Source organism: Sturnira hondurensis, unplaced genomic scaffold, assembly GCF_014824575.4.
Source record: "Sturnira hondurensis isolate 20B ecotype Veracruz unplaced genomic scaffold, ASM1482457v3 Scaffold0001120, whole genome shotgun sequence".
Classification (NCBI taxonomy): domain Eukaryota; kingdom Metazoa; phylum Chordata; class Mammalia; order Chiroptera; family Phyllostomidae; genus Sturnira; species Sturnira hondurensis.
Window position 1 is genome coordinate 3,605,573 of NW_028073751.1, and position 24,982 is coordinate 3,630,554.

Here is a 24,982-nt window from a genome sequence, read left to right on the forward strand (position 1 = left end):
ATAAAAATAATCAAACAATCAACCTAATAAGTGTAAATTTTCTTCAAAGTCCTACTTTGAAGGAAAGGACAGTGTTATTATGATAGGACATAAGAGGGGGATAAAGTGTTTGACTTGTTGAGTGAAGTGAAGGGGAACATGCTCAAGAAAGTGATGTTTGCTGTGGGACTTGAAATACAGGAATTAGCAGAAGAAGGAAGTACATGGAGAAGGAAATAAGAGTATTTCAGGCCAAAGACTACCATCTGCAAAAGTCCTCAGACGAGGAAGGAAGACATGTTCAAAGACCTTAAGGAAGACTAGAATATCTGGAAGGCAGGGAGCAAAGAGGAAGTGGGGCCTCAGTTGGGACTGAGAGACAGGCAGGCTCCAGACTGTGGGGCCATGGTAAAGGTTCTGGCCTTCATCCCTAGGGCAGTGGGGAAGCCATTGAAGAGGATGATGTCATGATGAGGATACTGTATCCCAGGGATCAGGTGATATTTGGGCAGAGATGGCTTTCATCAGGCTTCATATCAGCTAGTTGAATCCTTAATTTTATAACAGTATGTTTACAGAGAAGAGTAATTTAAGGGAAACTCTTCAATACAGAAAGGGATTTGTAAATTCATGCCTGGAGTGCATTATCAAAAAAGGTACTGCATATTAATTCTAGATAACATTAAAAAATCATTAGACTGTGTTCATTTACCCAATGAATAAATGGTGCCTATTATGCAGACATCATTAGAATAAAAATAAACCAAACTGGACTTTAAGTTACATCTACTAAGTACTCATTTAAAAAACAAAGACAACTTCCGGCCAAGATGAAGGCATAGGTAGACACACTGTGCCTCTTTGCACAACCAAAATAAGGACAATTTAGAAACAAAATAACAACCAGAACTAACAAAATTGAACTGTATGGAAGTCCAACAACCAAGGAGTTAAAATAGACATATTCATCTAGACCAGTAGGAGGGGCAGAGTCAGGTGGCTGGGTGGAGAGGGGTCACAGCAAAAAAAAGCGGTGGCATCGGGTACACAAGGCAGCATCTGACAAACCCGGGCATGCAAGATGGCAGCACGTGGACCCTGGGTGCACAGGTGGTGGCTGGAACCCAGGCGCAGGGTGACAACAGGCAGACCCAGTGAGGCGGCGATTGTGAAGCTGGGCATGGCGCACAAGGTGGCTGGCTGGCCAGATGGTCCCACATTTGTGTGCCAATAAACCAGGCAAAACTGGGGAGCAAGACAGACCATGCAACCCAGGGCCCCAGTGCTGGGAAATAAAGCCTCAAAACACCAATTGAAAACACTTGTGGGGACGGAGGTGCCAGGAGAGACTCCCAGCCTCACAGGAGAGTTTGTTGGAGAGACCCACAGGGTCCTAGAATGTACACAAACCCACCCACATGGGAATCAGCACCAGAAGGGCCCAGTTTGCTTGGGGGAAGCGCCAGAAGGGACTGAGATCCCACAGAGAGCAGACCCCGCCACCACATGCAGCATCACAAATCAGCAACTGGGTTGCCTCACCCACGTGAACACGTAAGGCTCTGCCCCTCAACACATAACAGGTGCGACAGACAGACAACAGGCATTCTTCTAAACGGAAGAAGAGATCAAATCTCCAGAGCAAATACATCTAAGTGATGAAGAGATAGCCAACCTATCAGATGCACACCGTTCAAAGCACTGGTGATCCAGATTCTCACAGAATTGGTTGAATTTGGTTGCAAATTAGATGAAAAATGAAGGCTACGCTAAGTAAAATGAAGGAAAACGCACAGGGAAACAATAGTGATGGAAAGAAAAGTGGGACTCAAATCAATGGAGTGGACTAGAGGAAGAAAGAAAGAACCAAACAGAAAAGAATGAAGAAACAAGAATTCAAAAAAATGAGGAGAGACTTAGGAACCTCCAGGACATCTTTAAATGTTCCAACATCTGAATCATAGGGGTACCAGAGGGGAAGAGGAACAGCCACAAGTGGAACACTTATTTGAACAAATAATAAAGGAGAACTTCCCCAATCTGGCAAAGGAAATAGACTTCCAGGAAGCTCAAAGAGTCCCAAAGAAGGTGGACCCAAGGAGGAACACACTAAGGCACACCATAATTACATTACCCAAGATTAAAATGAAGGAGAGAATCCTAGAAACAGCAAGAGATGAGGGGATAGTTACCTACAAAGGAGTTCCCATCAGACTGTCAGCTGATTTCTCAAAAGAGACCTTGCAGGGAAGAAGGGGCTGGAAAGAAGTATTCCAAGTCCTGAAAGGCAAGGACCTACATCCAAGATTGCTCTATCCAGCAAAGCTTTAATTTAGAATGGAAGGGCAGATAAAGTGCTTCTCAGATAAGGTCAAGTTCAAGGAGTTCATCATCATCAAGCCCTTATTATATGAAATGTTAAAGGGACTTATCTAAGAAAAAGAAGATAAAAAATATGAACAGTGAAAGGACAGCAAACTCAGAGTTATTAACAACCACACCCAAAACAAAAGCAAACTAAGAGGACAGCTAGATCAGGAGCAGAACCATAGAAATGGAGATCACATGGAGGGTTAGCAACAGGGGAGTAGGAGGAGGAGAGAGGGGGAAAAGGTACAGAGAATAAGTAGCATAGACTGTGGGGTGAAAATAGACAGGGGGAGGGCAAGAGTAGTGTGGGAAATTTAGAAGCTAAAGAATTTATGACACATGGACATGAACTAAAGGGGGGAATGTGGGTGGGAGAGGGTGTGCAGGGTGGAGGGAAATGAAGGGTGGGAAATGGGACAACTGTAATGGCATAATTAATAAAATATGTTATTAAAATTTTATTGGGGTGACATTGGTTAATAAGACTATATAGATTTCAAGTTTACATTTCTATGATACATGATCTTTATATTGCATTCTATGTTCACCACTCAAAGTTGAATTATCTTCCATCACCATATGTTTGACCCCATTTACCCTTTACTACCCTCACTATCCTCTTCCCTGTGGTAACCACTATACTGTTTTCTGTGTCTTTGAATTCATGTTTATTTGTTTTCTTTGTTTATTAATATGTTGCTTTCATTTTTATACCCCACATTTGAGTAAAATCATGTGGTTCTTAACTTTTTTGTCTGACTTATTTTGCTTAGCATAATATTTTCAAGATCCATGTACGTTTTCGTTAATGGCAGTATTTCATCTTTTCTTATGGCTGAATAATATTCCATTGTATATATGTATCACAGGGCTTTTGTTTGTTAGGAGTTCTTTGATTACTGCTTTGATCTTGTTACTTGTAATTGGTATGTTTAGATTTTTCTTCTTGATTCAGTTTGGAAGATTGTATGTTTCTAAGAATTTATCCATTTCTTCCAGATTGTCCAATTTGTTGGTATATAGTTGTTGGTAATATTTTCTTATAATCCTTTGTATTTCTGTGATGTTGGTTGTTACTTCTCCTCTTTCATTTATGATTTTATTTATTTGGGCCCTCTCTTTTTTTTCTTGATGAGTCTGGTTAAGACTCATCTATTTTTTATCCATCTTGTTTATCTTTTCAAAGAACCAGCTTGGTTTCATCAATCTTTTGTATATTTTAAAGATTCTATTTAGTTTATTTCCATTTTGATGTTTATTACTTCTTTCCTTCTACTGTTCTGGGCTTTATTTGTTGTTATTTTTCTCATTCCCTTTAGGTGTAAGGTTAGATTGTTCCTTTAGGTGCAAAGTTTCTTGTTTCTTGAGGTGGCCTGAAATGCTATGAATTTCCCTCTTAGAATTGCTTTCCCTGTGTTCCGTAGGTTTTGGGTTGTTGTGTTTTCATTTTCATTTGTCTCAAGGTATCTTTTGATTCTTCTTTGATCCTGGATTGTTAACCCATTTATTATTTAGTAACATGTCATTTAGCCTCCATGTGTTGGTGTGTTTTTCAAGGGTTGTTTTTTTTTTTTTTTTTTGGTAACTGGCTTCTAGTTTCGTACCCTTGTGGTTGAAGAAAATGCTTGGTATGATTTCAGTCTCCTTAAATTTTTGAGATATGTCCTACCTAACATGTGGTCTATCTTAGGAAATGTTCCATGTGCAGTTTAAAGGAATGTGTATTCTGTAGCTTTTGGGTGAAATGCTCTGAAAATATCAATTAAATTTATCTGACCTAGTATGTTCTTTAAGGCTGCTGTTTCCTTGTAGATTTCTGTCTGAAAGATCTATCTATTGATGTCAGTGGGGTGTTAAAATCTCCTACTATGACCGCTCTTTCACTTTATGTCTGTCAAAATTTGCTTATATAATTAGGTGCTACTGTGTTAGGTATATAAATGTTTACATGAGTTATATCCTCTTGTTTTATTGATCCTTTTATTGTTATGCAATGTTATTCTTTGTCTCTTATTATAGATTTTGTTTTAAAGTCTATTTTGTTGGTGTAAATATTGTTACCCCAGAGTTTTAAAAATTTCCATATGCATGAAATATCTTTTTACAGCCTTTTACTTTCAGTCTGTTTGTGCTTTTCTTTCTGAGATGGGACTCTTGTAGACTGCATATGTGGAGGTCTTGTTTTCTTATCCACTTAGGCACTCTATCTTTTGACTGGAGAGTTTAATCCATTTACATTTCAGTAATTATTAATAGGTATGTATTTATTGCCATTTTCTTGATAATTATATTCCTTTCTCTCTTTCACTTAAAAAAGACCCTTTAACATTTTTCTTATAATGTTGGTTTGGTGCCTTTTAGCTTTTTCTGATGAGGGATTTTTATTTCATGCTCAATTTTAAATGATAGCCTTGCTGGATAGAGTCATCTAGGTTGTAGATCCTTGCTTTTTATCACTTTAAATATTTTATGCCGATCTATTCTGGCCTGAAATATTTCTGTTGAGAAATCAGTTGACAGCCTAATGGGAGCTCCCCATTAGACTGTAGTTGACTCTCTTTCTTTTGCTGCTTTTAAGATTCTCTTTTTGTCTTTAACCTTTGTCATTTTAATTATAATATGTCTTATTGTGGGCCTCTTTAGATTCATCTTGTTTGGGAGTCTCTGTTCTTCCCAGACTTGTGTGTCTTTTTCCTTCACTAGGTTAGGGAAGTTTTTAGTCATTATTTCTTCACATAGGTTCTTAATCCCTTGCTCTCTTTTTTTCTCATTATGGTACCCCTATAATGTGGGTGTTATTATGCTTGACATTATCCCTAAGGTCCCTTAAACAATCCTCACTTAAAAAACTTTTATTTTCTAAAAAAAATAACCCTTTTTTTTCTTTTTGCTGCTTTATTTTTTTTGTCACCTGGTCTTCCAAATTGCTGATTCAATCCTCTGCTTCACCTAACCTGCTGTTGGTTCCTTCTGAAGTATTCTTCATCTCAGATATTTTGTTCTTCATTTCTGACTGGTTCCTTTTTTATGGTTTTATGTCTTTTTTAATGCTTGCTATCTCTTTGTTTAAATTCTCACTGAGTTTATACATTTTCCCTCTAAATTTCTTGAACATCCTTATAACCATTGTTTTGAACTTTGTATCTGGTAGATTGCTTGCCTACATTTCATCTAATTTTTCTGGGGATTACTTCTGTTCTTTTATTTGGGTGTATTTCTTTGTTTTCTCATTTTGGCTGCCTCTCTGTATTTGTTTTTGTATATGAGGTGGATCTGCTGTGTCTCTCAGTCTTGGGGTGGTCACCTTATATACTTGTTGTCTTGTGAGGCTCAGTGGCACAGTCTTTCTGATCACTCGAGCTAGATAACTCCAGGAATGTCGCTGTGTGGGTTAGGTGAGTGAGCCTTCCTGTTGTAATTGAGTCCTTATTACTGTTGGCCTCCCCATGGGTGGGGTTGACCCTCAGGCTGACTGACTGTGAGGAGTGACCCCGACCACAGCATATGGACTGCTGTGTGAGGGCTGGCCCCATGAAGTGAAATTTGCCTCAGCAGGGTCTGGTGCCTTTCAAGATCTCCCTTTGGGAGTGCCACTTGTGGAGCTAATTGGGTGATTCTCTGATATGGTCTAAACCCACCACCAGGTGTTTTGGTTCTGGAGCCTCTTGGGAGAGACTCTGATGCATTGTTTTGTGAAAACTGCCAGATTTTTATCAAATTTCTTTTAAGCATCTACCATAATGGTGACCTGGCAATATTTTGTTTAGCATTTTAGGAAACTGTTATATAATATGAGACTTGTATAGATTCTTTTTTGGAGACTGTTAATAGTATCTTTGTCAGATTTTTATTTCAGGTTAGACACCATCTAATAAACTTATGTCAGGTAGGTTGGTGGGTAGTAGTCACAGGTCTTCCTTTTCAGCCACATTTGATGAAACATTTCATCTGCAGCTCAGAAGATGATCTAGTGTGACTGCTCACCAAATGTGTAGGAATATGAAATTTGAATGTAGGTAAATATATTCTGTGATTAATATATTTAAATTTTTAAGCAAAAAAAAAAGTAAGCATAACAGTCTAGGATATTTTCATCTGTGGCTAAATAACACCTAGGAAAAATGGATGTGAATTTTAGTTTTCAATCCATCATTAAAAAGTCTGTGACATAGTTGTCTAAGCACCAGATACCGTTTTAGCCTCCATTCCTTGATGTGTGGTACTTAGAATCAAAGGACTAGATCTCCACTTCCTGGATCTGATTTAACCAATCTGGAGTATGACTTCAAGTTCTGAGGGCTACACTTTGAAGATGAAATGGAAAAATATTTTTATAAAAGGGTAATTTTTGAAAAATGTGCACATAATTATAAAAAGCAGTAAGTAAGCACAGAGTAGAGTTCATTAAAGTGAAGATTCATGAAGCAAGGTCCAAGACACTTTGGCTGGTACTGTGTCATGGAGAGAAGCTAGTTCCTCTGTACTAGAAACGTGAGAAAGAAATTCTGTAGTGACATGTTAATGGTAAAGGGGTCAAGTGAAGAAAGAATGACAATGTGATACAAAGAATTCCCAGGCTGTTAGACTTGATTTGGACACTTTATGAAGATATTTTACTAAATTAAAATTTGCTTAATGTGATTGTGAAGTCCTATCTTTTAACTTAGTTTCCATAAGTACATAATAAATTCCCAAGGAATAATATTGAGCACTAAGAGAACTTGTTTAAAGTACAATATTCTTTTGATGACAAACTTTTGGGTGGAAATTAGATGGACTGTTTGTTTTCCTTTTTTTGTTTGGCTTCAAGCAACAATGTGGATGTTGCCCTGACATCTTCCCCCGACTTCCCCACATTGTCCAGATTTCTGTTCAGGAGACTGGCTTAAAAATAGGAGCTTATCCATATGGCTAGAAATGTTTTGAATTTATAGCTTAAGACTAAGTTTGGTGGGAGAGATTTAAAATAATAGTCCTGGCAATAGAGCCCAAGTGGTGATCAGGACTATGTTTTTGCACCAAGTCCACTTAAAGTTGTACTTGCACTTAATTAAAAACTTGAAAATGCCTGACCAATGGAAACTATGCAAAATGCCATAAAATGGCAAAATGAATATCCCCCAAAAAAAGTTCTGCTAAAGAAATATTTTGTTAATCCACAATTTTAATGTTTATCTAGTGACCTTATACAAAAGGAAAAACTCTTGAGACTGCTCTTCTTTGGGGTTCCCAAGTATATCCTAAATGCTGCTTTCCCATAAGTCACAGTTACGCCTAAACAGATGGAGTCAGATGGTGGGACAAATTCTACAGGTACGTGCTGTCTACTTATTCTTGACACAAATTAAATCCTTTGAAATTAGACTCCAGTGGCCGTTTAAATACAGAAATGTGAAAAACGGAAGCCAAAAGTCTGAGAAATGTGTGAAGGGGAAACAGTTTTTGTCACGGTGCTTTTCCTTCTCCCCAGTTCCTGATCTGCACCCACACACACTGTCCTAGATGCAGCTCCGAATTCTAAAGCCTGCACAATTGGAAGCCGATTGGTAAAAGTCAGGTCCCTCCAGATGTTGGGTCCGTCCCCTCAGGTGTATTTCTCCTGAGGCTAAGGGAAAAGTAAAAGAATATAACCTTTCACCCCAAAGCAGTTAGCTTGGTTAGCAGCATTACATAAAAATGAGGAAACACATATTCTAACCTCTGGCACTGAAGTAGGCAATTAGTTTTGGTTCTGAAATTTAGTGAAGGATGTTTTAATTTTTATGAATTATTTCACATATTAATGAAGATCCTCAACGATGGCTATACTTACGACTCTCCCTAACACTTCAGTGGGCTGACACGTTTCCTGCTTTAATTTCATCTGAGACTTGGTTCCTTCAATCAGAAAGAAGAATTAGACAGGAGCATTTACTGCTTATGTTGCAGTCCTCCCTTTCCCCCTGGAAGACAGAAGGACCGGGTTTGTGATGTTCCCAGGAGGTGATTGGTTCTTAGTGGCTCAGGAGAGTTATCAACCCTACTTGTGGTAGTAAGACCAGAATGCTGGAGCTGCCTGTTCCCACTCCATTTTAATCAGTAATTAAAAAGTTATTTTAGAAATATTTAAAGTTACATTAGAGTTGAGAGAACCATGTAATTAACCCCCATGTATCCCACACTCAGCTTTAATAATTAACAATACTTTTAGGTCGTTTTCTGATTAGAAAATGGAATTCCCTGAAAGCTTCCACTCCTGATTTGTAGTCAGCCCTTGTCTTTCAAATTTTGGTTCTTGGAACTGCGTACTGCAATTAAAGGAAGGATTTGAGTGAGGAATTTAGTGTTTAATAGTCATTTAAGTCAGTCTCTTTCGGCTCTCCCCCATCTCCGGGAAAGCCGCTTGTTGTAGGGTGCTAGGCAGAGTTTGGAGGTTGTGCTTGTAGCTCACGGCTGTTTTTCATAACTGATCATTGTCTGGATTTCTGTGCAGGAGACTGGCTTTAAAACGAAAATGGGCGAAGTACGGGCATCTAGCGGGTTCTTACTCCGCTTCATTGCTGTTTTCCAAATGGAGAGTAGTTTCCTGGTCACGCTCTGAATAGTATCTCAGTACTTCGCAAGTACTGAGATAACAGTATCCCTTCCACTTCACGAGTCCTGTTTGGAAATAAGTAGTCCATCTTTGTGAGTTTCTGGTGTTTGATATTGACTGGCTCCAGACCTCTTTTCTCATCCAGAACGTTAAGGGCCGCTTGCAAAACGCTCCCAGTAGGGCCTCCCAGAAAAAGAGAAACTGATGACCCACCAAAAGAGGAACGTAGGACCCTGAGCCTTGCGCTCTCCTACTTTGTTGCATCACACAAGCAAGAGTCGGGGGAAGCTTGAGGGAAGTTACTGTTCCCCAACTTGCCCCCTTCTGGATGCTTGTATTGAAAATTGGTGGCTCCTGGGATTATTCTGAGGCGCAGGAGAGACTTTAACCCTCAGCAGAGAGGTTGGGAATGGAGCACGGTAATGCACCGAAGCACTAGGTTTGGGGTTGCTAGTCTTGAAGGGCTGGTCGTTCACGGTCAAGGTTGCGCTCTCACCATCTCCGCCCCGCGGTTCCCCTCGGAGTTCCTCCCTCTTCCGCGGGCACTTAGCGGGGCGGTGGGTCCGAACGCCGGGAACTGGAGGCTCAGCTCTCCAACAGTTGGTGAGAGAAGCTCAGGGGCGCTCAGCCCTAGTTACAAGCAGTCCTCAGGCAGAGGTTGTGGAGACTAAGCCTCGGGTGGCCTCGTGGCGTTGTTCTGGGAAGCACCCATTAAAGGTTCCCGGAGTCTTTCTTGCCCGCCCAGAGCCCCGCTACCCGGGCTCGGGGCGGGATCCCAGCCGGCAGGCAACCGCGAGCGCGCTTCCCCACCCCGGCCGTTCGCCGGTCTCTGCACCCCTAGGCGGCGCTGCGCCCCTCCGCAGCCGGCCGGCTCCCCAGACGGCTGCCAAGCCTTCCAGTCCAGCAAGTCCAGCTCCCCGCCGGCCAGTCCGGGGCAATCCCGGGATTCAGAAAGCGGAACCACTAGCCGGCAGCGGCGGCCAGTAGGCTCGCGTTCTTTACCGCGGCTCGTGCTTTCCGGGAGTCCGGAGCATGGTCCCGGGTCACCGCCGGTGGAGCGAGGATGGCAACAGAGAGGATGGTGGGCTGGAGGGTGGCCGTTCTCTGTTTCTGGGTCTCCTGCGGCTCCGCCGCGGGACAACTGGAGTACTCGGTGCTGGAGGAGACTCAGCGGGGCGTAGCCGTCGGCAACGTTACTGCGGACTTGAGGCTGTCAGCAGCAGCTCTGTCCTCGCGGAACTTTCGCCTCTTTTCCAGCCACAAGGAGCTCTACTTTGGGGTGGATCTTGCCAGTGGTAGCTTGGTTGTCCTAGAGCCGGCGGACCGCGAGCATCTGTGCGGGGCCAAAGCTACTTGCGTCTTGACCTATGAGCTGGTGCTCCGGGACCCGCTGGAGCTGCACAAGATTCGCGTTCACGTCCTGGATATCAATGACAACTCACCTGTCTTCCCTGCTGGCGACGTGCAGCTGCACATCCCCGAGTTCCTGATGCCCGGGCCCGCTTTACTCTCCCTAGTGCCCAAGATGCCGACGAGAGAAGCAACGGGGTGCTAAGCTACAGCCTGAGCTCCAGCCAGCACTTTCGCCTGAACATGGGGTCGCGGGTCGACGGCAGGGAATACCCGGAGTTGGTTTTGGTGAAAGCTCTGGATCGTGAGGAACACGCCACCCACCGGCTGGTGCTCACCGCTCAGGACCGCGGGCGGCCCCCGCGCTCCGGAGACACACAAGTCACCATCATTGTGGTGGACACAAACGACAATGCCCCCGTATTTGAGCGCACAGTGTACCACACCAAGGTGCCGGAGACTGTACCCAATGGGACTGTGTTATTCCGAGTTCAGGCCTCGGACCCGGACGAAGGCTCCAATGGGGAAATCCGGTACTCCTTAGGCAATAGCACGCAAGCAATGCGTAGACACCACTTTCACGTTCACCCCAGAAATGGGGAGGTGAGGGTAGCTGCTTTACTAGGTCCTCCTGAAACGTTGTTGGAAGCATACATCGAGGCGAGGGATGAAGGCGCCTTTGGTCTAGCCAGCACCGCCAAACTGGTGGTGGAAGTGACTGACGTGAACGATCATGCCCCTGAGGTGAACCTGCTGACTTTCTCCAGTCCAGTTTCAGAGGACACCGCCCCTGGCACGGTGATTGCTCTCCTCAGTGTAAGCGATGAGGACCTTGGTCCCAATGGTAAGGTCACTTGTAGCATGTCTAATGGAGGCCCTTTTAAGCTGAAGGCTTCTTTTGACAATTACTACAGTTTGCTGACTGATGGGCCACTGGATCGGGAGCAGGTCAGCGAATACCAGGTCCTGATCACCGCCTCAGATGGTGGCTCACCACCACTTAGCACCCGCAGGACACTGACTGTGTCAGTTGCTGATGTGAATGACAATACACCAAGCTTTCCTCAACCAGAACAAGAACTTTTTGTGGCTGAAAACAATGGCCCTGGAGCCTCTCTAGGCCGCGTATTTGCCCAGGACCCAGACCTGGGGAAGAATGGCCTTGTCTTCTATAAACTGTTGGATCTTACCTCTGAGGGGCAGACAGCCTCCAGCTTCGTGGCAGTAGAAGCATCCAGTGGAGCTATCACTGCCAAAACTTCCTTTGACTTCGAGCGGCTCAAGGGCTTTTGCTTTCAAGTGGAAGCCCGAGATGGTGGCATTCCTCCCAGAAGTGCATCGGTGACTATGAACTTGTTCGTGGTAGATAGGAGACAATGCTCCAGTCATCTTGTTTCCCTTGACCAGAAATGGCACGATCCCAGTGGAAATTGTGTCCCGCTCTGCCCGAACTGGACACTTGGTCACAAAAGTAGTAGCAGAGGATGCAGACAGCGGCTCCAATGCCTGGCTTTCCTATCATGTCTCTCAGACTTCTGACTCTAGCCTTTTCCGAATTTCAGCTAATTCAGGAGAGCTCCGTAGGGCTCGCTTAGTTCTCCCCACTGAGGCAGTCAGACAGAGGGTGGTGGTAGTGGTTCGGGATCACGGAGACCCAGCACTCTCCTCCTCAGTTACGCTGGGCATGCTACTGAGCAACTCTGCCCCTCAGGTCCTTCCAGACTTTGAAGATACCTGGGAAACAGGAGGGCACCTTTCTGCCCAGAACCTCTATTTAGTCATTGCTCTGGCCTCTATTTCTTTTTTATTTCTGGGGTGCTTACTTTTCTTTGTGTGTATCAAGTGGAGCCAGAGCCCAGGTTGTTGCTCTCAGAGTTGCTGTCTCTCTCCAGAGGAACTGAGGTGTGGAAGGAACATGGCTTCGCATCCTTGCATGTCATCAACCACGATAGATGTCACTACGGTTGAGAGACTTTCTCAGACCTATCTCTATCGGGCCTCCCTGGGACTTGGTCCTGGTAATAACAGTTTGCCGTGGCGTGGGGAGTGCAGTGCTGCTGACTGGAGGGACCTGGCCACTGGGGTAGGACTGGATTTACCAATATCCTGTATTCAGATTCGGAACAGGAAAGATCATGCAAATGTCAATGCCATGGTAAGCAAATTTTATGGAATTTGATTGCCTTGACCAGGAGATGGCTGCCAGGTCTTTAAAAATGTTTCTTAGATTATCCTTTGGCAACACTTAATTCATTGAGTTGAACACTCCTGCTTAGCAGACCCTTTACTAAGAATTCTGGGAGTTTATAAAAAGTATTAAAAGATTGTTCCTGAACTGAAGGACATTATAGTTTGTTTTTTAGAAACAAAGGTAAGGCCCTGGCTGGGTGGCTAAGTTGGTTGGAGTGTTGCCCCCATACATCAAAAGTTTGCGAGTTTTATTCCTGGTCAGGGCACGTACCTACGATGTGGGTTCGATCACCAGTTGGGGTGCATACAGAAGACAACTAACTGATTGATGTTTCTCACATCGATGTTTCTTTCTCTCTCTCTCTCTCCCTTCCTCTCTCTCTGAAATCAATAAACAAATCCTTGGATGAGGATTAAAATAAAATAGAGTAGGACTAAGGATAAGAAATTCATACCTATTAAAGAACAATAAAAGTAATATAAAGGTCTAACAGTAAAAATAATAAAGCACAAAAATTTTTGGTACAAGTAATAAATTAACCAAAATGTTTTTAAATAACTCCTTTTAGGATTTTTTTAAAGGAATTACTTTTATTTTTTAAATGTTTTGACTTGCAGGGATTTTTAAAAAGATTTTATTTATTTATTTTTAGAGATGGGGAAAGGAGGGAGAAAGAGAGGTAGAGAAACATTGATGTGTGGTTGCCTCTCACACACCCCACACTGGGGACCTGGCCCACAACCCAGGCATGTGCCCTGACTGGGAATCAAACTGGCGACCCTTTTGTTTACAGGCCAGTGCTCAATCCACTGACCCACACCAGCCAGGGCTAAAGGAATTACTTAAAGCAAATATCCCTTCATTCAAAAAATATTTTTACTAACAGGTATGTATGTAAGACATTCTGATACCAAAAGTGAGAATGAAGATATGTTATTCTTTGCATAATACAAGCTTAAATTAATATCATGCAAAGTAAGACATTTACTCAAACTTTATAATACATGAGTAAAAATGATGAAAACCTAAAAAATGTAAAAATAAATCACAATGGATGTTCAAAGAAGGGAGAGAGAGAACATGAGAGAACATGTAGGCATGCAGGAGGGACTCAGAGATGGCATTTGAATTGGATCTTGAGTGATACACCACTTCATAAGATGTAGCACAGGCTGTACTTTGCATGAATGTTATTTAGGCAAAGTAGTCTTTTTTCTTTTTTTTTAGAGAATAATACTCCACATCATAACTAATAGCTCCATGCAGTGTTAGTAAGAACATAGAAATTATAAGCATCTCTCAGAAAACCTATTTATAGAGACAGAGGGATGATGGCATTGTGTATAGGACCTGACAATCCTTTTTTGTGTGTTTTAATTCATGTTTCCCAAGAAAGAAGAGCAATTATTATGTCAGGAACATGGATATGTTCAAAGGTTAACTTACCATTCAAAGTCTATTCAACTTGAATTTAATGTTCTTATTATTTTAGAAGCCAATATACTTATAAGTAAGTAAATACCGTATTTGAAAGTAATGTATCTAATAAAAGTTAAATTATTCAAATACTTCAATTTATCCATAGTGGCCCTTGGCATTTCAAAACTTTTTGGATGGCCCTGAGCAGTGTGGCTCAGTTATCTGGGCACCATTCTGCGAAGCAAAAGGTCTCTGGTTCAATTCCTGGTATAAAGAAATTAATATATATGAGACATGGGTAAAGTAAATTTTATAAATCTGAAGTATTTGTAATTCACACAGGCATTTATTATTTACTTTTTTCTGTCCAATTGCTTATTGATCCAACTTTGATTCTTTAGAAAAAATGTCATTGAATGTCTTAATAACAATTACAGAATTTTGGAAATAAAATACTTATTGCTCAAATTTTATACAACAAAAGCCCTTTGAAAAGGGTATCATTTTATAATAATTTTCACTGTGTGCCTGAGTTGTACAGAGTCATGTTGATGCATGTGTTTATATTTTGTTCACTTCCTAAGCTCTTCTGTCGTATTTTAGTTTATAGTGCATTTTAATACAGTTTACAGTACTAAAATCTATCAGTGTAAGAAACTCAGAAAAACATTCACATCCATCTCTCTCCTGTTGATAATATTTAACAGATATAATAAAAACTGGTTCACTGGCAGCAACCAGACAGCATGTGTCTCATGTCAATTTTTCCTTTTAAGATTTTTGGTGGACACTGTCAGTGTGTTCTTCATTTCCATGTCTCTGGTTGTATTTTGCTTTCTTGGTTGTTTTGTTGATTAGTTTCCACTTATAGGTGACATCATATGTTATTTGTCTTTCACCTCCTGGGTTATTTCTAGAGGGGAAAGGGAGGGGGATAATGGGGGATAGAAGGGAGATGGTCAAGTCGAGGAACACATAAGAACACCCATGGACAAGACATTGGTGGGGGGGGGTTGAATGTGAAGGTTGGGGGAGGGCAGGGGAGAGTAATTGAGGAAAAATGGGGAAAAACCATGAATGAACAGCAATAAAAAATTTAAAAAAGATTTTTGATGGACAATTTAACTTCTTTAGATTGTTATATCTAAAGAGATATAAAGTTCTACTTAGCACTTAAAATTAATTTCATTGAAAAATGCTTAGATAATATTTCTGTAGCAAAATGTAGAGGTGTACAACTGACTTTATTAAATATTCCACATGAAAATGATCATTTAAATATACCGGTGTTATTTTAGTGATCTTGTTATTCTCAGACAACTTGCTTTGGCTAGGGTACATAGCACACAAGATATTCCCCCTTAGTGGTGTCATTTACCAACAGTTGTAGAATGTTTTCGGCATTCTAGGTGTTTTTATTTGTTAATACATATTCCGTAAGTAGACTTTTCCAAAGGCTAACCAGATGTTTCTTTACATTTATTTTGACTTTGAAGCTGGTGACCACACTGAGAAACTTTAGAGGCTGTGACTAAGGGAGCTTTCATGGCATATGAAATACATTCAGATTTTTAAAAACGCACCATGTAGACGGTAAAATAATATTTGTTGTATGATAGAGAGGTTTCAAATATTGAAAAGGAGAGAAAAGAGCATTATATAACTTTAGTGGACAGAAGGGAAAAGCAATGCCTGGGAAATGTATGAATGGGAAAGTTTTAATAACGTGTCTGAGAATGTTCACGACCTACTGATTTTTGTTGCCTTCAGTATTTGCAGTTAGAGGGAAACAATACTATTTCAGAGACTAAAAACACTTAGCTGTGTTGGGATTAAGGTGAACTAAATTGCTACAAGGTTTTTACATTGCTCAAATGCACATGATGTGAATATCATAAATAACTCTTGGCAGAATGTCAAGTGAATATGGATGAGTCTGGGGTTTTGACGGAAGTATTACAGGAAGTTAGGAATTTGCGGGTAAGAATTATTCTTAAAAACCTAAGCTAAATGATAAAGGTGGTTGCTCATTTTGTTCCTAATTTTAATTTATGAAATGAGAATGGTTCAGGATATAAATAAACTTCATGTCTCTTTTATATGCATTTGTGGAAGAGAATTAGGATAATAATTCCTTCCTTAAGCTATAAATGCAGGTCATTATTCAGCTGGAACATGGCTTGGAATCCAGAAGTACGTACATGGTCACGCAATCTCCTGAGCTGCAAGAAAAGAGAAACACCTTTGTACCCCATCTCAAATTCTTGGCTGTTCCCAGAGCCACCTGGTTGCTAACTACACATATACTATTTTCATAGCATAGCTCTTTGTGACATACCCTCAGAAATATTCTCTCTGAATTCAGGCACATTATGCTTATTCTTTAGCATCTTTGAGCAAAGATCACAGCTGTTTCATTTAGACTCAAAATGATGTTCATACAAAATAAAACCAACCAATTAAAACATCTCAATGGTGGGTTTTTGCATCTATATTCATCACTTGCGATTGCCTTGTCATTTTTCTTTCTCGTGAGAAGGGTTTGATATGCTGGCCCTATTAAACAAGTTAGAAGTTTTTCTCTCTTTTTCTCTTCTCTAAAGGACATTATTTGTTAATATTGGTGATATTTCTTTTTAAAGTATTCAGTAGTATTCACTAGTGATGCTTTTTGTTCCTTAAATCTTCTCCGTGGGAAAGTTTTAAATCATGATATTACTTTATTAGTAATAAAATTATTCATATTTTTATTATTTCATTTTTGGGAATTCTGTTTTTCCAGAAATATATTAATTTCATCTAAACTATATTTCATTTATTTTGGCATAAAGTTGTTCATAATGTCATCCTGTAATCTTTTAACATTTGGGGATCTGTAGTGATAGTTCCCTCTTCAATTCTGACGTTAGTTATTGTCACCTCTCATTTTTCCTGACTAGACTTGGAAGCAACCATGTATTAATTATATTATGTTTTCAAGGACTAACTTTTTTGCCTTTTGGGATTCTCTTTTCTTGTATATCTGCTTTCTATATAATTGATTTCTGCTTTATTTCTTTCCTTATATTTTCTTTGTGTTCAATTTGCTACTTGTTTTCTAGCCTCTTGTTGAGCTTACCGACTTTCAAGTTTTGTTGTTTCTAATGTATGGATTTAAAGCTGAAAAATTTCCAGTAAGTGTAGTATTAGCTGCTTCATATAAGTCTTTTAAAACTTTTAACTGAAGTATGACATAAAGGTTCATATATCAAAAAGTGTATGGTTTGATCCAACACTTGGAGGGAACTGCCACGGAGGTAAAGGAGAGTATCACAAGCACCTTCCACCTCCCTCAACCCTCCCCTATAATTAATTACTCCCTCCTGAATATGACCATTATTATGAGTTCCAACACTATAGACATAGAATTGTATGGTATGATTGTGTTTCTCTGTCTGGCTCTTTGCAGTCAGTGTTATGCATGTGACACCCATCCAGGCGGCTGTGTGTAGCAGCACTTCATTCATTAAATTGCTGTTTATGGCATTGTATGAATATATCTCAGTTTATTTATCCATTTTTATGTTAATGTATTTTTCCATTTTTTTGCTATTGTGAACGGTTTTGCTCTGAACATTTTTCTCATGTCGTTGGATCACATATATTTGCATTTCTATTGGATGTGCAGCTAGCAGTGGGAACTGTTTGGCTATTAGGTGTGAGTATGGTCAGCTGTCATAGGTATTGCCAACAGTTTCCCAAATTAGCAGTTCCAAATTACTCTCCCACCAGCGGTACTTGAGAGTTCCCGTTACTCCATGTTCTTGTTATACTCAGCATCATCAGCCTTTAAAATTTTCATCATTATAGCGGTATGTACTAGTATCTCATTTTTTTTTCAGTTCTAGTTTTGTTATTTCTTCATGCAATATAATAATTTAATACTGAACACTTTACATAAGTGACTATTAAGATGCTAATACCATTAATCCCTTTCTTACATTATATGCTTTTTATTAAGTATTTTATTGTTGTTCTATTACAGTTGTCTCAATTTTTCCCCCTTCACTCTCCTCCACCCAGCCTACCCCCCACCTCCCACGGTCAGTCCCCACCATTTCCCTGTCTGTGGGTCATTATATACTTTTCTTTTAAAAATACTTTTTAATTTATTTACTTTTAGAGAGGGGAAGGCAGGGAGAAAGAGAAAGAAAGAAACATTGATGTGTGGTTGCCTCTTGTCACCCCCATCTGGGGACCTGGCCCACAACCCAGGTGTGTGCCCTGACTGGGAATTGAACCCAAGACTCTTTGGTTCACAGGCAGGCACTCAGTCCACCAAGCCACACCAGCCAGGGGCATGATATGCTTTTCTAAAAGTCAAGTTTATCCGTTGTTTGGGAAATATTTGTTCACAGACCTATACAAATCTTCAAAAAGTAGACACATTTTATTATACAGTAACAAAATATCACATCTGTCAATACCATTACTGACCCCACAAAATAGACTTTTTGTATTGGGAAATAGCAAGCTCACAGTGGACACAGGTTTTGCAAAATTATAATTCTCACTCAGAATCTTAAATGTCATTTGCAGCAAATACTTTGTTTTCCTTTCAGTGACAGACTAACTTAATTCATTTTTTAAAAAATGAAGGTATCACTTTTATTTTTCTCATTTTTTATTGTTGTTCAAGTACAGTTGTCTTTACTTCCCCCACCATCATTTAATTCATTCTAAAGAGAATGTCTGTTTTCTAGTATTAAAAGTATTCAGGTTCATCTTGTAAATTTCCTGCGTCAGAGTCAACTATTCTTGAAGGATCCTTCAGTTCCTTTTTGATGGAGACAATTTTTAGAGATAGAATCTGGGCAGTAAGTACACTTATTGCTACAGGGTTGAGTCAGTGTTTCTAGATATTTTCAGTTACTCTGCATTTTTAAAAAGATTCTTACATCACAAAGTCAATTCTAATCTTTCCAAGTTAAGCACTATATAGTGTTTACCTAATTTCATCAATCTTGAGTTTGAATCTCCTTTCCCCCCCAACAAAAATCCTGCTTTGCATTTATATCAGTATAATTACTCATTGTTACCCCACACTACTCAAACAATAGACTTTTAGAAAACAATACCAGCACCACACCAACAATATGATTACAGTATCACTTTAATATTTTTGCCATTCTGTTCATTTTTAGGTTGTATCTCACTGGGCACGTATGATACAAATTACTGGATTTTAAAGTATTTTGGAATAGTTCATCTCTGCACAGTTAAGCCATCAACTACATACAAAGTTAGGTTTGGTTTTTTCAAATTCCTTTCACATTTAGGGCTTGCTTTTTAGCACAGTTTTAACATATTTTTTAGATTTTATTTATTTATTTTCAGAGAGAAGGGAAGAGAGGGAGAGAAACATTGATGTGCAAGAAAAACATCAGCTGGTTGCCTCTTGCACACCCCCGACCGGGGACCCAGACGTGTGCCCTTACGGAATCAAACTGGCGACCTTTTGGTTTGCAAGCAGGTGCTCAAACCGCTGAGCCACAGCAGGCGGGGCTAATTTTTAAGTTATGTGAAATATTTACATGGTTCTATAATAAATTTATAAAACAACGTGTATTTAGAGAAATCTGGCATCTACTATCCCTGTTCCTTCACTCTAATCCTTCTCTCCCCTTATAGATAATCTCATTTTATTATTTATCCTTTTACTATTTGCTTTTTCATGTAAACATATATAGAGAAAATGTAAGTAAATATATATGTGTCTATCTTCTACTTTTTAAAAAAGATTTTATTTATTTATCTTTAGAGGGGAAGGGAAGGAGAGAGGGAGAGAAATACCAATGTATGGTTGCCTCTTGTGTGTCTCCTGCTGGGAACTGGCCTGCAACCCAGGCATGTGCCCTGACTGGGAATCGAACCCCTATACTCTGGTTCACAGGCCCATGCTCAATCCACTGAGCTAAACCAGCCTGGGCCTATCTTCTACTTTTAAGATAAATTTTAACATACAATACACATTCCTTCTAATTTTGATTTTCACTTAAAATATGAATTTATGACCACCCCATAGTACTATAGTATATAGAATATTCCTTGTTTCTTAATCATATATTTGATTAATAGAAGCTTCTAATTTTAATGAGATCCAATTTATCAATATTTTATTTTTTACTTAGCACTCTTTCTGTCCTTTTTAAAGAAAATGTACTCTACTTCAAGGTCGTGAGATATATCCTGTGTGATATTCTGGAACACTGTTGTCCAGTAGAAACTTCTTGTATGTTGGAAGTATTCTATTCCTGATTCTATATAGGACATATGGCTACTGGGCACTTAAAATGTTGGTAGTTGGAACTGTGGGACTGAATTTTTTATTTTAATAACATTCAACTTAAGTTTAAGTAACAATATCTGATTGTTGGTTGCATAGTTCCAGCAGACTTCTTGTTTTAACTTGCATATTTAGATTCTTAAATCCACCTGAAATTGTTTTTTTTTTTTTCAGTAGGGTGTAATGTAGGAGCTGAAATTCATTTTTTTTCTATGTGTAAATCCAGTTGGACTTTCTATATACGCAATGCCATTTAATAAAAAGACTAATTTTTTCTCACTACTCTGCAGTGCTACTTACATCATAAAGCAAGTGACTGTTTCAGGACTTGATTCTGTTTCATTGGTCTGTTTCATTCTTAAGCCATGCCATCCTGTGTTTAATAGAGTGGCTTTGAGTATTTATTGACATACAATGTGTAAGTTCTCCCACTGTGTTCTTCTGCTTCAAGATTCGTTTAGCTTAAGATTAATGTTTGGGCCCTGGCTGGCGTAGCTCAGTGGATTGAGCGAGGGCCTGTGAACCAGACAATCGCAGTTCGATTCCCAGTCAGGGCACATGCCTGGGTTGCAGGCCGGTTCCTTGCAGGCTAACTACCAGCAGGGGATGCACAAAAGGCAACCATACATTGATGTTTCTCTCCCTCTCTCCTTCCCCTCTAAAGATAAATAAATAAATAAAATCTTTAAAAAAAAAAAAGATTAATGTTTGGCCTTTTGCATTTCTGTGTATATTGTGGAATCAGTTTGTCAATTTCTACCAAAAAACCCTACTCAGATTTTAATTGATATTATATTAAATTTATAGAAAATACAGCACATATTGACACATTTTATTTGGATTTTGATATTTACTCTGTAAAAATATGGGGTTTATTGACATAGTAGCATTATATGACCATAAACATCTTTTACAGTAACATGGTGTATTCTTCCATTTATTTTACTTATTTTCTTTCAATGTTTATGTGTTTGTGTGAGTGTGTGTAGAGAGGTATTGCATAACTTTCATGAAACATTTTGATGCTATTTAAAATTTCTCATTTTATATTTGGTTTTTGTTGCAGGTACATAGATATAAAATATATTTTATATAACTCTATATCCAGGGTTCTTGCTAAATTTATTTTAAAAGTTCACATTTTTTAAAGGTTTTATTTATTTATCTTTAGAGGGGAAGGGAAGGAGAGAGGGAGAGAAGTATCAATGTATGGTTGCCTCTCGTGTGTCACCTGCTGGGAACTGGCCTGCAGCCCAGGCATGTGCCCTGACTGGGAATCAAACTGCAATCCTTTGGTTTGCAGACCCGCACTCAATCCACTGAGCTACACCAGCCAGGGCAGAAAGTTTTAAATATTTAATATAAAATACATTTTTTGATTTTTTTCAGAGAACTTTTATCAGGTAAAGGAAATTTCCTTCCTTTTCTAATTTACTAAGAGTTTTTAAAATCATAAATGGATATGAAATTTATCATGTTTTAATGTTTATTGAGGTACTCATATGATTTTATCCTTTCATTTATTGAAATTATGTATTCTATTAGTTGATTCATTAATAATAAACCAACCTTGCATCCTTGGAGTAAACCCCAGTTTGTAGTGATGGATTATCCTTTATATTAGTGAATTTAGTTTTCTAAATTTTGGCTTAGAATTTAAAAAAATTGTGTTTATAACAGAAATTGGCTTGTAATTTTCTATTGTAATGTTTATGTCAGAGTTTGTTATCATAGCTATGTTGGTCTCATGTAAGTAAGCTGAGAAATATTACCTTTTTTTCACTGACTTGAAAAGTCTTTGTAAATTAGTATCCTTTTCCCCATAAACATTTACAAGAATTAAGAATAAAGCTTTAGTGCTGGTTGGTGTGGCTCAGTGGATTAAGTGCTCGCCTGCAAACCAAAGGGTCGCTGGTTCCATTCTCAGTCAGGGCACACGCCTGGGTTGTGGGCCAGGTCCCCATTAGGGGGCACTGGAGAGGCAACCACATGTTGATGTTTCTTTCCCTATCTTTCTTTCCTCCCTTCCCCTCTCTAAAAATAAATAAATAAAATCTAAAAATAGCCCTGGCTTGTGTAGCTCAGTGGATTGATTGCAGGCCTGCAAACCAAACAACCAAGGTTCTACTCCCAGTCAGGGCACATGCCTGGGTTGCAGGCCAGTTCCCAGCAGGGGATGCATGAGAGGCAACCATACATTGATATTTCTCTCCCTCTCTTCTTCCCTTCCCCTCTAAAGATAAATTTTTTAAAAATCTAAAAATAAAAAATAAAGCCTAAAAATATTTTAAATTATAAATTCAATATCTATAATAGCATAGAAATATAAAGGTCTATGTTTGTAGTTATATCAGTTTGCTTAATTATGTTTCCAATAAATTTGCACCTTTAATTTAAATTTTATAGTGTATGAACTTAAAGTTGTTCACAACATTTCTTATTTAATACTGTAGGTACCCTAGTGATATTCTTTTACACTCCTCATACTGGTATTTTTTTATTTCTCTTGTTTTTGGTGTAAGTTTTGCCATAGATTTATTGGTTTTATTAGTTTTTTTCTTCCTAATGAGCCACCTTTTACCACTGGGAAAAAGAAGACACATTTCCTTTAAATTAACAATAATAAGATTAATGACTAAGTTCTCAAGGAAAAAAGTAGAAGCCAAAAAACAATAAAGTGACCTCTTCAAAAGGCTTAAAGAAAACATCTGCAAACCTAGAATTTTATACCCAGCAAAAATATCCTTAAAAAAACTGAAAGTAGATAAAAATAATACTATTTTCAGCCCTGGCTGGTATAGCTCAGTGGATTGAGTGCAGACTGTGAACCAAAGGGTTGCCAGTTCAATTCCCAGTCAGGGCACATGCCGGGGTTCCAGCCAGGTCCCCAGTGGGGGCCACGTGAGAGGCAACCACACATTGATGTTTATCTCCTTCTCTTTCTCCTTCCCTTTCCCTCCCTCTAAAAATAAATAAATAAATAATAAATAAATAAATTAATTAATTAATAAAATCTTTTTAAAACCCTATTTTCACATGAACCAAAAATGAGGAAATGCATCCCAAGCAGATCTGTAGTGAGAAAAATAGTAAGAGATTTCTTTAAGTATATGGAAAATATTCCCAGGTGGAAGCATAAAAATGTAGAAAGGAAGAAAGAAAGGAAGGAGGGAGGGAAAGAAGCAGGCAGAGAGGGAAGGAAGGGAAGAAAGAAAGAAGCAGAAGTAATGTATTCACTGAATCAGATAACCATAATATGTAGAATTTAAAATATTAAAAAAATGGAAATATATTAAAACAATAACATAATATATTAGTATGATGAGAGGTAAATAGAATTAAAAGATTTTAAGGCCATTGCATCATCATTGCATTGTCCTGGAAGTGGTAAAAGTAAACATTTATGTTAGACTTCAATAAGTCAAGAATGCATGTTTTTGCTCGAACAAATAAACGAATTTGGCAAAACAGTGGGATACAAAGTCAATATCCAGAAATCAAAGCCATTTTTGTGTACCAACAATGAAACAGCAGAAGCAGAAATCAAGAAAAAAATGCTATTTGATATAGCAAAAACAAAAATAAAATACCTGGGAATAAATCTAACCAAAGAGGTAAAAGACCTGTATGCAGAAAACTATACAACACTGAAGAAAGAAATCAAGGAAGACACAAACAAATGGAAACATATACCATGTTCATAGATTGGAAGAATTAACATCATCAAAATATCATATTACCCAAATCAATTTACAGATTCAATGCAATATCTATTAAAGTACCAATGGCATATTTCACAGACATAGAACAAACACTTCCAAAATTTATATGGAACCATAAAAGACCCTGAATAGCAGCTGCAATTTTGAGAAAGAAGAACAAAGTAGGAGGGATCACAATACCTGATATCAAACTGTATTACAAGGCCACTGTAATCAAGGCAGCCTGGTACTGGCATAAAAACAGGCACATAGACCAATGGAATAGAACAGAGAGCCCAGAGAACCCCAAATCTCTACAGTCAATTAATATTTGACAAAGGGGGCCGTAACATAAAATGGGGTAAAGATAGCCTCTTCAACAAATGGTGTTGGGAGAACTGGACAGCTACATGCAAAAAAATGAAACTCGAGCACCAACTTACACCATACACCAAAATTAATTCAAGGTGGATAAAAGACTTAAATATAAGCCGGGAAACCATTAAAGCCCTAGAGGAGAGCACTGGCAGGAAAATCTCAGATATTCCATGCAGCAATATTTTTACTGATATGGCCCTAGAGCAAGGGACATAAAGGAAAGAATAAACAAATGAGATCTCATCAAAATTAAAAGCTTCTGCATGGCTAAGGAAAACAGTATCAAGATAAAAAGAGAAGCAACTGTTTGGGAAAACATATTTGCCAGTGATATCTCAGACAAAGGTTTCATCTCCAAAATATGCTAAGAACTCACACGACTCCACTCAAAGAAGACGAGCAACCCAATTAAAAAATGGGCAAAGGACTTGAACAGACACTTCACCATGGGAGACATACAGAGGATACATGAAAAGATGCTCAATATCGCTAGGTATCAGAGAGATGCAAATTAAAACCACAATGAGATACCACTTTACACCAGTCAGAATGGCTATCATAAACAAAGAAACAAACAACAAGTGCTGGAGAGGTTGTGGGGAAAAGGGGACCCTAGTTCACTGTTGGTGGGATTGCAGACTGGTACAACCACTATGGAAAACAGTATGGAATTTTCTAAGAAAACTAAAAATGAA

At 39.0% G+C, this 24,982-nt stretch overlaps 2 protein-coding genes across 2 annotated transcripts in view; both read left to right on the plus strand.

The window, feature by feature from the left end:
* The window catches only part of LOC118998204 (protocadherin alpha-C2), a 104,042-nt gene that overhangs the window by 13,214 nt on the left and 65,846 nt on the right, over positions 1-24,982 (plus strand). The window lies entirely within an intron of this gene.
* On the plus strand, positions 9,870-12,452 carry PCDHAC1 (protocadherin alpha subfamily C, 1). Its single transcript, XM_037062261.1, is given in 3 exon segments — positions 9,870-10,419; positions 10,422-11,643; positions 11,645-12,452. Coding segments are annotated over 3 exon segments (2,463 nt in total). The 5' UTR covers positions 9,870-9,986.